This window comes from Pituophis catenifer, unplaced genomic scaffold (assembly GCF_029215685.1).
Source record: "Pituophis catenifer annectens isolate HBS135680 unplaced genomic scaffold, rPitCat1.0.hap2 SCAF_3, whole genome shotgun sequence".
In the NCBI taxonomy this organism is placed as follows: domain Eukaryota; kingdom Metazoa; phylum Chordata; class Lepidosauria; order Squamata; family Colubridae; genus Pituophis; species Pituophis catenifer.
Window position 1 is genome coordinate 180,906,837 of NW_027256883.1, and position 15,967 is coordinate 180,922,803.

General features: G+C 34.8%; 1 protein-coding gene across 3 annotated transcripts in view; it reads left to right on the forward strand.

The window, feature by feature from the left end:
* Window positions 1-15,967, forward strand: part of KDM5B (lysine demethylase 5B) — a 58,234-nt gene that overhangs the window by 29,662 nt on the left and 12,605 nt on the right. For all 3 annotated transcript variants that reach the window (XM_070941611.1, XM_070941614.1, XM_070941613.1), the window contains 11 exons: window positions 835-993; window positions 2,539-2,658; window positions 3,815-3,973; window positions 5,567-5,748; window positions 5,943-6,105; window positions 7,423-7,542; window positions 8,919-9,113; window positions 11,544-11,725; window positions 12,740-12,864; window positions 13,938-14,088; window positions 15,548-15,662. In XM_070941611.1, coding sequence (XP_070797712.1) covers window positions 835-993; window positions 2,539-2,658; window positions 3,815-3,973; window positions 5,567-5,748; window positions 5,943-6,105; window positions 7,423-7,542; window positions 8,919-9,113; window positions 11,544-11,725; window positions 12,740-12,864; window positions 13,938-14,088; window positions 15,548-15,662 — 1,671 coding nt within the window. The remainder of the gene's footprint in view (window positions 1-834; window positions 994-2,538; window positions 2,659-3,814; window positions 3,974-5,566; window positions 5,749-5,942; window positions 6,106-7,422; window positions 7,543-8,918; window positions 9,114-11,543; window positions 11,726-12,739; window positions 12,865-13,937; window positions 14,089-15,547; window positions 15,663-15,967) is intronic.

Sequence of the window (15,967 nt, forward strand, 5' to 3'; positions counted from 1 at the left end):
TAGAAAAGGCTTCCATCCTGCCACACTATTCCACATTCCAGACTTATGAAGAATATAGGAGATTGTTGTCACATGTAAGTACACAGCCAGTACTTGCAGCTCCTTTAATATTGCTGTAGGCCTCTTGGCAGCCTATCAGACCAGTTTTCTTGTTTTTTCATCAATTTTGGAGGGACATCCAGTTCTTGGTAATGTCATTGTTATGCCATATCTTCTCTGCTTATTGATGACTGTCTTTACTCTGTTATATGGTATATCCAAAGCCTTATAAATTTTTCTGAGTGATACATTCCAACTATGAGTTCCCTTTGATGCTTTGCAAGCTGTTTGCAAACCATGGCTTTTGCTGTAAGAGGCAACTGAGTAAATGTCAGAAAAATCCTTCTAGAATAGCTGGACTTTATATGGGTTTGATCAGACACTTTAATTGATGGCAGATTGATATTGAGTAATATCGACAGTCAATTTGAATGTGATTGTTAATTCTGAACACAGCCATATCTCTATTTATAGGGTATACACAATTATGCAGCCACATTATTCTAGATTTTTATTTTCCCCCCTAAAAAATTTCAGTTTGGTTTTCAATTGAATTATACAGCTTTTATGTCATATTAAAAGTGAAAAAAATGCTGAAGTGATTTATTTTGGTCTGATTTTTTTATATCACCAAAAACACATTGTAATGGGTGTGTAGATTTTCTATATCCGCTATATATTGTTCAGTAAAAACAGCTATGTTCTAATATAAATATGAGATGATTATATATTTATTTTGGTCTGGTTTTCATATTGTGAGCAGTAGAATAAAATATTAAATATTTATTTTAATAGGTGGATTTGTATGTATGCCTATTATGTGGCAGTGGAAACGATGAAGATCGTCTGCTCCTATGTGATGGCTGTGATGATAGTTATCATACTTTTTGCTTGATACCACCTCTTCATGATGTCCCCAAGGGAGATTGGAGATGTCCCCAGTGTCTAGCTCAGGTAATATAGCTTATAGCTTTTTTTCTAAAAGATAAATTATCATTATTAAAAAACAATTGTATGAAACAAAAATATGTTTTTCTTTGATTTTCCCCTTATGTTGGATAATGCATCTCACTTTTTACTTCCCCATAACTGTTTAATAGGTAAACTCCCTCATCACTATGAGAGCCAGTCTATTCACAGTTAATTATTCAGTTAATTGATTCCAATTGGGGAAGGGGATTGAGTTGAATGCACCTGCTCTATAGGTTGAGTTAGCAGGTACATGAAGTTGCTGGGTGAGGTATCTCTGCCTGGGTTGGCCAAATGATGCCTTTAGGCTACTTTTACCAGTGTGAGAGACTGTGGTGGCCTCGATGGAGAAGAATAGGTTTTGACTGAACCCTGGTGAGACCAAATCACTGTAGGTCCTAAAACCTCCTGAATTTGGAGATTTTCCATCCTTAACTGGAATGGGATAGTCCTCCCTAGACAGTGTCGGTGAGCAATTTGCATTTTTCTTATACTCATGGTTCTTATTCAGGCAGGTGTAGTTAAGTTTTGCGTAGATTCATCTTCTGTGCCAATCGTGTCTGTTTCTGGAATGGGAGTCCCTATTCATGGTTATTCATGTCCTTTGTCACTACCCATTTGGAGTACTGTAATGTGGGCAACATGGGAATTTTCCTTGAAGATCATTTAGGAGCTGCAACTGGTTTAGAATGTGGCAATACAGACAGTTTTCAGTATTTCACAGTATTCTCATAATATTATTACTCCGTGAACTCCATTGGCTTCCAGTGAGCTGGTGCAATTCAAGGTGCTGATTGTCATTTACAAAGCCCTGTACAGCATAGAACCAGGCCTTTTGGTTCTATGCTGTAGAATCACCTATTGTTTCTGCTTATTTTACCAGAAGTGTCAAGGTGGGCATGTACCAGGTCCTTTCTATTAAGCTATGCCTTCAAGTGGGATCTAAGAAATATGCCTATCATAGCACCTATTCTATGGAATAGCATTCCCTGGAAATCTTGATGGTCCTGACACTTTTGGCCTTTGTAAGACTTGATTGTTTCCTTGTATGTTTGGGTCAGAGTGTTATAGATGCACTAGTAATTGGTTGTTGTTTCTTACTGATTGTAAGATGGAATTATCTACTTAGGCATCTACGACATGATATATTGATTTATTGTAGCTGAATGTTTTTTTTAATTAATTGAATTTTTTGAGGTGGTTTTAATTTCTTTTTAACCTCCCCAAGTCACAGTAGTGAGATGGATTGCCACATTAATTATTTAAATAAATGTATGAATGTTATATTGCTTCTAGGAGAGACTAAAAATAGTCCCCATAAAATCATGCATAATTTTACTCCTTTCTTTTAATTTGAGCATTGCAATCTCTGACTTCTATGACCATATTATAAACTTTGGAGTCTGCAAATTTATTTATGTATTTATTAAATTTATTTGTTGCCCATCTCTCTGCAAGTAATCCATAGTAATATGTTGCATTTTGTTCAGTACTGTGCATACAATATTAATTCATTGTTATGTTCAACAGGAATGCAATAAACCACAAGAAGCATTTGGCTTTGAACAGGCAGCACGAGACTATACGCTTCGTACGTTTGGAGAAATGGCAGATGCCTTCAAATCAGATTATTTTAATATGCCAGTGCATGTATGTTTATATTTTTATTTAATTTACTTAGATTGCATTATAGGGGATATTCATGGAATGTAGGGCATATTACTTTTTCAATAGCCTTTATTGTCATTGTACATCATATATACAACAAAATTGGTTTAGCCTCTATTGGTGCAATCCATAATAAAAAAAATACAAGACAACATGAATAGTATAGAGAATAATCCTTATACAAGTAATTGGGGGAACACACACACACACACACACACACACACCCCGCTTCAGCTTCCATCATCTGTCTATCTTTCCCCTATGTCTTTCCTTTTGATTACTCTGCACTCTGTTACTGCTACTTACCCATGTCACTCTGTGACCCCCACTTGACCTGCCATAGTAGTCATAAATGCAACAGGCTGAAAAGCCTAAATTTTTATTATGTGACTGGTGAGCCACAGTGAACATAACTTCAAATGTTGGCTGCAACTACTATTTGTTTAGCAGCCTCGTACATTTGAAGATTGCTGAATAAATGGTGATTAAGGTGAGGACTAAAGGTAGTCCTCGACTTACGATCACAATTGATCCCCAAAAATTATGTTGCTAAGTGAGAAATTTGTTAAACGAGTTTTGCCCCAATTTATAACTTTTCTTGCTGCAGTTGCCAAGTGAATCACTACAGTTATTAAATTAGTAACATGGTTGTTAAGTGAATCTGGCTTACCTATTGAAGGACAAAGTTGCAAAAGGGGATCACATGACCCTGGGACACTGCAACCATCATAAAAATGAACCAGTTGTTAAGCATCCGAAGGTAAATTACATGACCATTGGATTGCTGCAATGGTTATAAGTATGAAAAGTAGTTGTAAGTCACTTTTTCCAGTGCCTTTGTAACTTTGAACAGTCACTAAATGAACTGTTATAAGTCGAGATATACTTGTATGATTTCAATATTAAACATGAAATCACTGAAAGGATTTATTTGGCTCCTTTATTTGTTCTGTTTCCTTGTGATTTGTCCAAATCATTAAACTTTTAAGTACAAATATCTGCTGAATATACCCCTTACAAATTAAATATTTTTTTTCCTTACTTCCATATTATATCATTTGACTTCTTTTAGGCTCCCAGTGTATTCTCATTCATTTTTATTTTATTTGTTGGTAATGTTTGACTGCTTTCTATTCAGATGGTCCCCACAGAATTAGTGGAGAAAGAATTTTGGCGCCTTGTAAGTACAATTGAAGAGGATGTGACAGTGGAATATGGTGCTGATATTGCCTCAAAAGAATTTGGCAGTGGGTTTCCTGTAAGAGATGGGAAAATTAAACTCCGACCAGAAGAAGAGGTAAGATTTGTTTCTTGACTAATTCAGAATGTAGGTTACCTAGAAAGATGTGTAACATTTAAAAGAGAACAAGAAATTAGCATTTAGGGCTGAATCTTTTTACTATTTTACTACCAGAAAAGCTTGGAAGAAAGTAAAAGTTATCTTGGTACTAAAATATTACAGGAGAAAAAATGTCAAGTAAACCTCTTACAATGTGGAGCATATTTTTACTGCTTCTTTAACTCAAATGAGCATTTTCCTGCACCCATGTGGGTTACTATTCAAGCCCAGAAAAGTTGCTGCTAACAGTGAAGCCAAATCAATTTTGCCTGGTTGAATCCAAATGCTACATACCTCTAGATCTTTTAGTACAGTGGTTCTCAACCTGTGGGTCGCGACCCCTTTGGCGATCGAACGACCCTTTCACAGGGGTCGCCTAAGATCATCAGAAAACACATATTTTCAATGGTTTTAGGAATAATTTTATGGTTGGGGGTCACCACAACATGAGGAACTGTATTAAAGGGTCGCGGCATTAGGAAGGTTGAGAACCACTGTTTTAGTAGCCATCTGCTTCACTTCATTTGGTCTAAATAGTCAGAAATATCATTCTAAATACAATTTTAGAATACAGGTAAATAATGCATATGAGAGGCTTTAAAAGCTTTTCAACAATCCAAAGAATTTAGGATTGTAAGGGTTAATACCACTTTCAGTCAGGATTGGAAACAGAATTGAAAGTTGGGACAATATTGATAACAATTTTGTTATCCAGTTCTGGACTATATTAAGTTTTTGAACCATTTTTAAATTCAGCTTTATTTTATTTATACTTTACAATATTTTCATATTACTTTTGAAATACTAAAGCAGTATTTATTAAAACAAATAAAACTATAAAAATCATTAAAGTTAAAACCATTCAACTATTTATTTTACCTTCACTTAAAATATTTATATTGTTGCCCATTTATAACAAATGCTAGGTAGCTCCAAATAAAAAATTAGTTAAAGACCAAAACTAAAGAATACTGGTAGTTCTCTATTTCTCCCCCCATCCAACCAACTCTGCTTTCTTACTGTGCTGACCTGAAAATATTATTGTCATCATTACGGTGCAAGTAAAGTAGAGTGAGGTTTCACTACCCCAGGTAGTTCAAAAAGAAGTGAAATAACTCAGTGTTCTACAAAATTCTCCGAGGTGCTTCTGACTTTCAAGTTCTATCTAGCACAGAGCTCCAACACAGTACACAGGAAAAGAAAATTTCTCTTCCCAGGCTTGATAAAGCTTTGAAATTAGGGGAAGGAGGAAAACAAACAGAGATATTTCAAGATTTTGATTTTTTTCAGCATGTCAAAGTAAATGATTATTCCCTTCATCTGTATCCCCTTTTCCTTGATATCCTTGGACATCCATCACTTTATCCATTGTTTTGCTCACATACTGAATCTTGATGGATGTTATCTGTGTTATTTTATAAAATTTTAAGCATAAATCAGTGATTCTTTATTGTCAAGTTAGAAAAATACAGTCAGATTAAAAAGTTTGCTGCCTCTTGGTTGGCTTGTGGTTTGTGGTTGGTTGGATTCTACTTTTTGCTTTACTTCTAGGAGTATCTTGATAGTGGATGGAATTTGAATAATATGCCCGTGATGGAACAGTCTGTACTTGCTCACATAACTGCAGATATATGTGGAATGAAGTTGCCCTGGCTGTATGTGGGAATGTGCTTTTCGTCATTTTGCTGGCATATTGAAGATCACTGGAGTTACTCCATTAACTATTTGCACTGGTGAGCTTGTAAAGAATGATACTTAAAGATCCCTGACTTATATAGATCGTTAGACTAAGTATTCCCTTTTAACATTAATGTGCACTATTAATCTTTCATTTGGGTATACATCTTGTTTGTCTTCCTAATTATAATACGTAAGTATAATTCTAAATTTAAAACTGCTCTATAACTTCTTATTTCATTATTTGTAGGGGGGAACCTAAAACATGGTATGGAGCCCCAGGATATGCAGCTGAACAACTGGAAGATGTCATGAAGAAGCTGGCTCCTGAGCTGTTTGAATCTCAACCAGACCTTTTGCATCAGCTGGTTACAATTATGAATCCCAACACACTAATGTCTCATGGTGTGCCTGTATGTTACTGAGCTTTTGTTTTTTCCTTCTGCTTCTAATGTAGGATACATATCTTAATGCATTTTTTATCGCTTGGGAATGTTTTACCTATTTTTACATACCTGCATTGAGGTGTTTCTATAAATGGGTGTGATAGAACAGGGAATGTAACTACTTTTACTGACTTATTTGCTGAGCATTTCCCAAAGAAGAAATGAGTTAAATGCTATATGGAGGAATTGCAGATCCTTACTATTATGCATGGTTTGGAGGGTCAGTTCTTCTGTTATTTTTTCTCTTTTAATAAATTTGTACTAAAGATTTTTAAACAGATAAACAAAAGAAAATGCAGGAAATGTAATTTAAAAGAAAGGAAAAACAGAGAAAAGTGCACAATATAAAAAAGAAAAGATTTAAAAAATGATCTAATTTATATCAAAGTTATGCCCAATTAGTTCACATTGTGTATCACACAGTAGCCTATCCAATGTAACAGTTTTCCTATGTATTAATAAATGCCTATTAAAACCTGCATGTAGCATAAGAAAACTAATAAATATTAGCAACATATTTCTCTATTCTGACTATAGTGTAATAGGCTGTATCATATTGTTCTCATATTCTGAACTGACAAGCCATTCCAAATCCATAATTTATTCTTGGTTTTTATCTTGGAAAATAAATTTCTTATTCAATGTACAGAAAAGATTAGATATTCAGCTCCTGTTATTTCTTATAACTAATTGCACATAAACTCTTTACAGGTAGTCCTAGACTTACGACCACAATTGAGCCTAAAATTTCTGTTGCTAAGTGAGACAGTTAAGTGAATTTTGCCCCCATTTTACAACCTTTAAGTGAATCATTGCAATTAATAAGTTAGTAACACGGTTGTTAAGTGAGTCTGGCTTCCCCATTGACTTTGATTGTTAGAAGGTCACAAAAGATGATCACATGATCCCAGGACACTGCAACCGTCAAAATATGAGTCAGTTGCCAAACATCTGAATTCTGATCACTTGACCATGGGGATGCTTCAATGGTCGTAGGTATGAAAAATGGTCATAAATCACTTTTTCAGTGATGTAATTTGAACAGTCAGCATATGAACTGTTGTAAATCAAGGACTACCTGTATTTTTGAATAACTGGAATCATTAGAATTTTCTGTCTTTTGGTTTGTTGGATGATTCTCATTGACAATTGCACCAGCATCTGGGATAAACTGAATATTCTTTTTTATGAAAAAGAGCTCTTAATGTGTTCTTAAAAGTAAAAACAACTTATTAAGTGATAACTATATTTTGTCCTATGTTGGCTTTATTTATTTTGTTCTAGATTTACCGAACCAATCAGTGTGCTGGTGAATTTGTGATTACGTTTCCAAGAGCCTATCATAGTGGCTTTAATCAAGGTTTTAACTTTGCTGAAGCGGTTAATTTCTGCACTGTTGACTGGGTATGTTGTGAAGATAATGATCTGTTTATTTAGAAAAATATAAATGGCTTGTGGCTAGCTTTTCTGATATGGATATAGTTATCTGATATGAATTTTGTTTAAAATAAAAATATGCTGACTACGTGTATGTAAAATCAATGTACAGGTAATTTAATAACTACACAAAATGAAGTTTACTGGAAAAATCAGTTCAGAGAAAAAATATTCAGTAAATTCAGAATTTTCTTTTTAATGAAATCAGTTTTTATACTGAACACTTTCTCAAGTAACAACAAAGCAACAAAGATGATTAGGGGACTAGAGACTAAAACATATAAAGAATGGTTGCTGGAATTTGGTATGTCTAATTTAATGAAAAGAAGGACTAGGGGTGACATAGCAGTGTTCCCATATCTAAGGGGTTGCCACAAAGAAGTGGGAGTCAAGCTATTCTCCAAAGCACATGAGGGCAGGACAAGAAGCAATGGATGGAAACTAATCAATGAGAAGCAACCTAAAACTAAGAAAAAATTTCCTGACAGAACAATCAATCAGTGGAAGAACTTTCCTCCAGAAGTTGTAAATGCTCCAACACTGGAGGTTTTTAAGAACTGGACGACCATTTGTCTGAAATGGTATAGGGCCGTGATGGCGAACCTATGGCACGTGTGCGAGAGGTGGCACACGGAGCCCTCTCTCTGGATATGGGTACCGGCCAGCTTCTCTCTTCAGGGTTCCGGCATGTGCATGTGCGCTGGAACCTGGAAGAAAGCAGCTGGCCGACATGCATGCATGTGATGGAACCCAGAAGAGCAGCTGGCCACCACATGCATGCGCACCAGCCAGCTGCTCTCTTCCGAGTTACGGTGATCCGGTACACACGTGCGTGCGCTCCAGTTTTGGCACTCAGTGCCGAAAAGGTTAACCATCACTGATACAGGATTTCCTGCCCTAAGCAGTGGGTTGGACTAGAACACCTCCAAAGTCCCTTTCAACTCTGTTATTCTATTCTGTTCTGTTCATAGGTAACCTTAAAAATGATCCGGCAATTCTACAGGCAGTCTTTATTGTGCATATAAAACTTACTCTGAGGGAAATTGTCTTGATCCACTAAAGTAGCAACTCTATAGATATAAAGCTTTTTAATAGTTGGGGACGATTGTAGTTTGTTTTGATTTGCATTTGCATTTTCAAAATTGAAGCTTTAATACATTCTTTGTATAATAAATATATTTTGTTTATTCGTATATGATCTTAGAAGAGTTTAATATTAGTCTTTTTATTCTTAGTCTATGGAACGGCATTAAATTAACATTTTCTTCAGTCAAGAGCTTTCAACAATGAATATCATGTTGTTTACCTTAGAGAAACTATATTTGCTCTCATTTTTTGTTTAGTTGCCTTTGGGTCGTCAGTGTGTGGAGCACTACCGCTTATTAAACCGCTATTGTGTGTTTTCTCATGATGAGATGATATGTCGAATGGCAGCCAAAGCAGAAACTCTTGATGTAGTGGTAGCTTCTACAGTTGAAAAAGATATGGCTATTATGATTGAAGATGAAAAGACTTTACGGGAGGCTGTGCATAAGCTGGTAAATTTTGGGGGATATATACATGTTAAATTGTGAAATAATTTTAAGCTAAACAAACTGACAGCTTTATTTATTATTTATTTATTTGTATTCTGCCTTTATTATTTTTACAAACAATCCAAGGCGGTGGATATTATATTCATTTAATATATCCCAGCTAGTGAGAGGACAGAGACAACCTTTAGAATAAGATTCTCCTAGAGATCCAGATACTTGGACCCTGGTGGGGTTCCAGAAAGCCTTAAAGATCAGGCTCTTCTCCCCAGGCTTTGTGCTAAGATGGTTGGAGCTCCTTGTTTGGTGCATGATATGTTTGTTGTTGACTGAATTCACCATATTGTTTACTGTTGCATGTTTTAACTTTTTGTGGCATTTTGGTTTTTTTAATACTCTGAGCTGCTCAGTTGTTTATGTGTTTATATTTGTTTGTTTGTTTAAATCCTGCCTTTATTATTTTTACAAATAAGAGGCAAAATCTAAATTGAATAAATCAATAAAAAATAAATGCAGTACGAACTATTTTTGATAGAACTTTACAATGCCTGGCCATTTAGATAGCATTATTTTAAGTTATTTATTTATTTACTAATTTGGGTATAAAGTTATCAACTAAATTCTCATGCATTAGAAAGGCTAATTCTACTTGGAATTAGCAACCTTGAAGAAAATCAGGTCCCACTTCATTTTAGAGCTTCATAAATAATCAGCAAACTGGGAACCAGTAAGAATCCTACAACAAAGATGTAATGTGACCTTTCCTTCCCACAACCTCAGACTGCCTATTTAGAAACTGTAGAACCTTTGCAACATCATTCTTTTTCCTCACAGAAGAACATTGTGATTAATGATATGAAAGATCATTAATTGATCTTTCATTGAAAGATCCAGTAGCATATGAATAGTCATATACTCTTCATCTAAATCCTGCCCTAGATCATTCATAAGAGTGACCATTGTGCTTTCCATCCCATGCGTACTTCTGACTTCTGATTGCCAAGGGTTTAAAAATCTGCTTTATCTACAGACCATTCTACTTGATGCCTCATCTTATTCTTAGTAATCTTCCTCAAAAATAGGAGATTGGAGATGGGGCAGTATTATTACTGCAGTTGTTAAATTTTTATCCTATATTTTATTTTTTGGTTCAACTCAAGTCGGCAAACATGCCCTCCTGCCTTCTACTTTCCTACAACAAACTCTGTAAAGTGGATTGGGATGAGAGAGAGCTTGCCTTAACAAGACTTGTCCATTTCACCAAGATTCACAGGCTCAATAGGTTCCCAGGATGCTAAGACATCACTTCCAACTATAACACCTTCAACACCAGGCACCTTCCACTCAGTAGAAGGACAGTGCCTTTGTTCTACAGATGACAAACTGGTTTACATTACCTATAACAATGCCTTACACTTTCACCAGCACCTCCATCCTAAGGCACTCACATAAATCCTTTGTTCTGCCCCTTCACTCAGGTTTGAAAGCAAGATTGCCCAACCGTCTCTTACAATGGGAAAAGATTTCCCCTTCTTCACTGTCTCCCAACAACTAAACTTGAGCTTGAAGTTCCCTTCTTTTCCAGATCTTTATCTTTTCCTGCTTACCACACCAGTGCTTTGAATTGCAGTTTTTTGGGCACCACAAGTCTGAACCAGTCCCTATCAGATGGTTTTCATTTCCACATTCTCATGTCTTAACTATGTCAGTTTAAATCTTAGTCAGCCTTGGCTACCAAACACCACCTCCTGACCTCTTTGGTTTATTTAGCTGGTCACCTTGACAACAATATTTTTTACACTTCTTTCTGTTTTGGAGTTCCAACTGAATATCAGTGGCTGCTCTGCTTTCTGCCATAATTTTGACTTTGCCTCATGTTCCTCTTGCTGGTCTCTGATTGGAATCTGTGGATACACCTAACAGTTCTTAAGTACTGTACATCATGGGTTCTTTCTTCTAATGCAGCATGATTGTATTTGCCTGTCTTTCCATCACTTACAATAAATGGTTGTAAGTGAAGGACAACCTGCTGTAGGGTTTTAAACCTATTTTTGCTCATGGCCCGCTTCTGAGTCTCATTTATTTATATGACCTTCCTTATAGTCACTGTGGACTGAAAAATGGTAACTAGAAATTAGAAGTATGGCATGGTTCATATTAAGAACTATTGATTTAGAAGGCAAGAGTTGAACAATCAAAAAAAAAATAAGGAAACCAATTTTGCTAACTATTAAACAAAATGTTACTTATTGGGCCACAGAACAAAACACCTTTTTAATGTGTTTGCTAATGTTGGTGATAATAAAGAGTATCTTGTAATGAAAGTTCTGCAGTGATGTGGGTGCAGATGTGGATTTGATTGAGAATGTCTGTTCCAACTCTGATTACATCATTCCTTATTGACATAATGGCTATTCTGTGAATTGTCTGTTGCAGGGTGTTACTGAATCAGAAAGAATGAATTTAGAAGTGTTGCCGGATGATGAACGACAGTGCATAAAATGTAAAACCACTTGTTACATGTCTGCAGTCTACTGTAATTGTAACCCTGACTTATTGGCATGCTTGTATCATGTAGAAGAACTCTGTACATGTCCCATATATCAATATAAAATGGGGTAAGTGTATTGCTTCATTATGACAACTAAGTATATTTTAAATATCTTATTTTTTTTAATGTTATGCGCATAAATCCCACATGCATCTTACATAAATCTCACATGCATCTTTGGATAGCAATCTTAATTACCGTAATAATTTAAAAAGAAAAAGGAAGATTTATTAACCACCTAGTTAATAAATAACTACCTGATGTTAGTAGAAAAGTAGAAAAAAAATGTACTGTTATATTTACAGTATTGTGATTTTTTTCATAATTTTTTCTGTGTTTTGTCTCTTCTGTTTCATGAAGTCCTCTCTTTTTAACAGTACAATCTACTATAAATTACATATGATAATGGAAGAACCACCAATTCACTGCTGTAATGTATTAGAAGAATATCTAAAAAAAATTCAGAATCAGTGGAAGGAAACAACAAATCTTTCCTTTACCATTCTCCCGGGGATTGTTTCTCTACAATTTTCTCTTGTTGTAAAAACAGCTGTGATCTTCTTACTTGGAGTTATTGGGGGGCACAGAGTAAAGGCAGAGGAAGTACAGTACAGGCAAATACTCGATAGGATTCACTCCCTCAACACCTTGTATGTCTGCAGCAGATATGTCTTGTTTCTGTCCTAATATAGCTTTGACCACCAGAAGACTTGTTACTTTATCTGAAATGGATCAAAATTGATACTGAGGTCAAAAGCAGGAATTGTGTACCTTGTCACATGATTTCCCAATCAGAAAGTTTTATAAATTAAAATATGTAAATTTGACATAACATTAGAAATTTAATGACCCTTAATAACCCTATAGGCTTATAATAGCTGAGGCAAGCAAACATGCCATTGTAGAACAAATCTAGGTGAAGGAATAACAGATTTGCTGCCCTTTGCAACAGCTACATAATTATTACTGTACCATAGCAGTGTATTTCATGCTGTTGTATGCATTGCAGCAGCATATTTTTTATTAAAGCCAGAATATTTAGAATTTATAAATAACTGTTTGAACTCTATAATACCTCCAGGTATCGTCATACGGTGGATGAACTGTATCCAATGATGAATGCACTTAAGTTGCGGGCAGAATCTTACAATGAATGGGCTTCTAATGTCAGTGAAGCTTTAGAGGCAAAAGTTAATAATAAAAAAAGTATGTATCTTTTGTATTTTTGCACTGTAGTTAAACATTATGAGATTGCTTATCCAATCATATTCATGTTTATTCCAGAGTCCTGTTGAACTAAAGCAAATTAGTCAAGAAAATGTGCATCATATATCAGATTATAGCTAAATAACTAAGCAATCATAAATTTAATTTTTTAAAATTTATTTTAATTTAACTATATCTGTTAACTTTCAACTGGATGATGTATAAGAATGGAGTAAAAACAAATCATGTAAATAATAAAATAATAAAGATGCACGAAAAATACATACATACATACATACATACATACATTATATATATATATATATATATATATATATATATATATATATATATATATATATATATGTAGGTCTTTGGTTATTTGGGTTTTCTCCCGCGTAAAATTGGAGGTGTCTTGGCAACGTTTCGACGAAGTCTCATTCGTCATCTTCAGGAGCAATGCTCCTAGAAGCATGAAGCCAAAAAATTAAAATCTCGGGTGTTTTCCCGCGTCATTGTAAATAAGTTGGTTAAAATATTTAAAATCCTGGTTAAAATCCCAGCTTAAAATCTTCTAAAAATCCTTGCAGAAGATTTTAAGCTGGGATTTTAACCAGGATTTTAAATATTTTAACCAACTTATTTACAATGACGCGGGAAAACACCCGAGATTTTAATTTTTGGCATATGCACACCCGCGAAAACTTAAGAAGACATATACATATATATATATATATATAGGACTCATCCATCAACAAGTGGCATATAAAACCAGTAAATAAAATAAAAATCAATCGGATAGAGTTAAATGCTCATTGAAAAAGGGAGATACTTTGAACGTAAGAAGTGAAGACATTTCTGAGCCTCTAGCGATAACATTCCATAAACCAGGCCCCACTAGGGAGAAAGCCTGCTGCTTCAACTTTCAAGAAGAGAGACTCAGCAGGCCTTCTCAAAATATTCAAAATGGATGGATAGAATTGCCTGTACAAAGATGATGCCTGATAATAGCCCTGTGCTATAGGAATGTGCAATAATGTAATAATAAAAGTTGACATCTTATCCTCCTAAAGGTCTCATGAATTTCAAAGCTTTAATTGAACAATCAGAAATAAGAAAGTTTCCAGACAATGATTTATTGCGACATCTCCGGTTAGTTACTCAGGATGCAGAGAAATGTGCCTCGGTTGCACAGCAACTTCTCAATGGCAAGAGACAAACAAGGTATGTTTTTGTGGGTAGTTTTATATTCCTGTGGTGTTTGTTTGGAAACACTATATGTGTCACAGTTACTGTTGGTACTGAAACTTGCCTATGTGCATACCTATTGTGTAGTTTCCTTTCAAAGTTAGTAACATTATGCAATACACAAAGGAGTAAGTGAACCAAAGAAATCAAGACATAGTATAAGAAAAAGAAAAGGAAATATTGTTTAATATAAATTTTGCTGACAACATTCATTATATCTTCCCATAGTATTCTGTTTCCAAATATCCTTGTTTCCACTAAATGCATACATAGCTTCATATATTAACCTTTTGTTTTTAATTTTCTCACCTTTTTGATGATTTAATTCATCCACATTTTCAGTTTCTTATTCCTTTCTACCCATTCATTGTTCTTTCTTGCATTGCCACTTTGTTAGCATTAGAAGATGAATAAAATGTCTCAAATAGGCAAAAAAGTCCACAGAAGTAATCTTTTAATTTAATCCAAAGTATTTATACAACATTAAATAATGTTGCTTTTGCTGCTTCCAGTTGGTAATCCTGGCCAAGACAACAAGACCCATTTAAAAATTCTTTCCCAAATGTAAGCGACTTATTAAATTCCCAACAGGAAATAATGCAAAGCTTTTATAAGTCTTCAGTGAATTCACTGAATTATTTTCACTCTCTTCTTCATAGATTTAACAGCATCTTGGGAAAACATAAAAAATTGTAACTATGCCTTTTGCAGCAAGATTTTTTAACTACTATCTGTGTGGCAGCATGCTCTCATGTACACCCACCTACACACACACACACACACACACACACACACACACACACACACACACACAGAGGTTTGGCCTTGAAAAAGAAAAGCCCTTTGCATTTGATAGAATGTTTCAATAATCTTAGATTTTTCTACTAGTGTTTATCCAACTATAATTAGGCTGTTCAGTATTACTTCTTACATATCTCATATAGCTCTAAGTCTTCTCTCAGATTCCCATCTTAAAATTAGGGTAGTTATGCAATTTATACATCTCTATCTGCCATTTATGTTAACTACACATTAAATTTGCATGGTTTATATCACAATCTTGGGTTTAAGATCTCAGGCTAGTGGACACCAGGGTCTAGCTGAACTGGTGCAGAGAGCTTGGTGGAAATAACTAAGTGTTGTCCTCAAAGCAAGCCATGATGAGTTGTATGCAAAGTTTTCAAGTGTCACATATTGTGCATTCCTGTTCTAATCAATGATGACGTGACAGCAGAATTGGATTGCTAGCACAGAGAGTATGGTCCATAAAAATCTATTTACACGATGATGATTCTAATGGCTGTCTGGTTTGAGAAAAATATTTACATATTAACAAATATTCTTTTAAATAAGTTAGTTGAATAAAGATGAAATAACAAGATGAATGCATTTTATGTACCATTTAGTGGTATAAAACATTTCTGTGTAATTGCAGATACCGGTCTGGAGGAGGAAAATCTCAAAATCAGTTGACAGTAAATGAACTCCGCTTATTTGTTAGACAACTGCATGCTTTACCATGTGTCCTTAACCAAACAACACTACTGAAGGTAACTTGGAATTATCAGCGGAATAAACTAGAATCTTTTTCTCCAAATAATAAATATAAATATACCTTCTTATATTTTCAAAGATTCAGGAATTTAAATAAATAAATATCATTATAGATCTGGTTGGTATGAACCAGTTCATAAACTGTATGAACTAACAGGGATTCCATGCATTGTTGGGTTTTTTTGCTGATTGATCAGAATCATTTAGGAGAATCCCAAGTGACAGATAATTGCATCAGGTTCAGTGAGATCCTATCCACAGCCAACATGAGATCTATGATGAAGCCAGAGTGTTTACACAA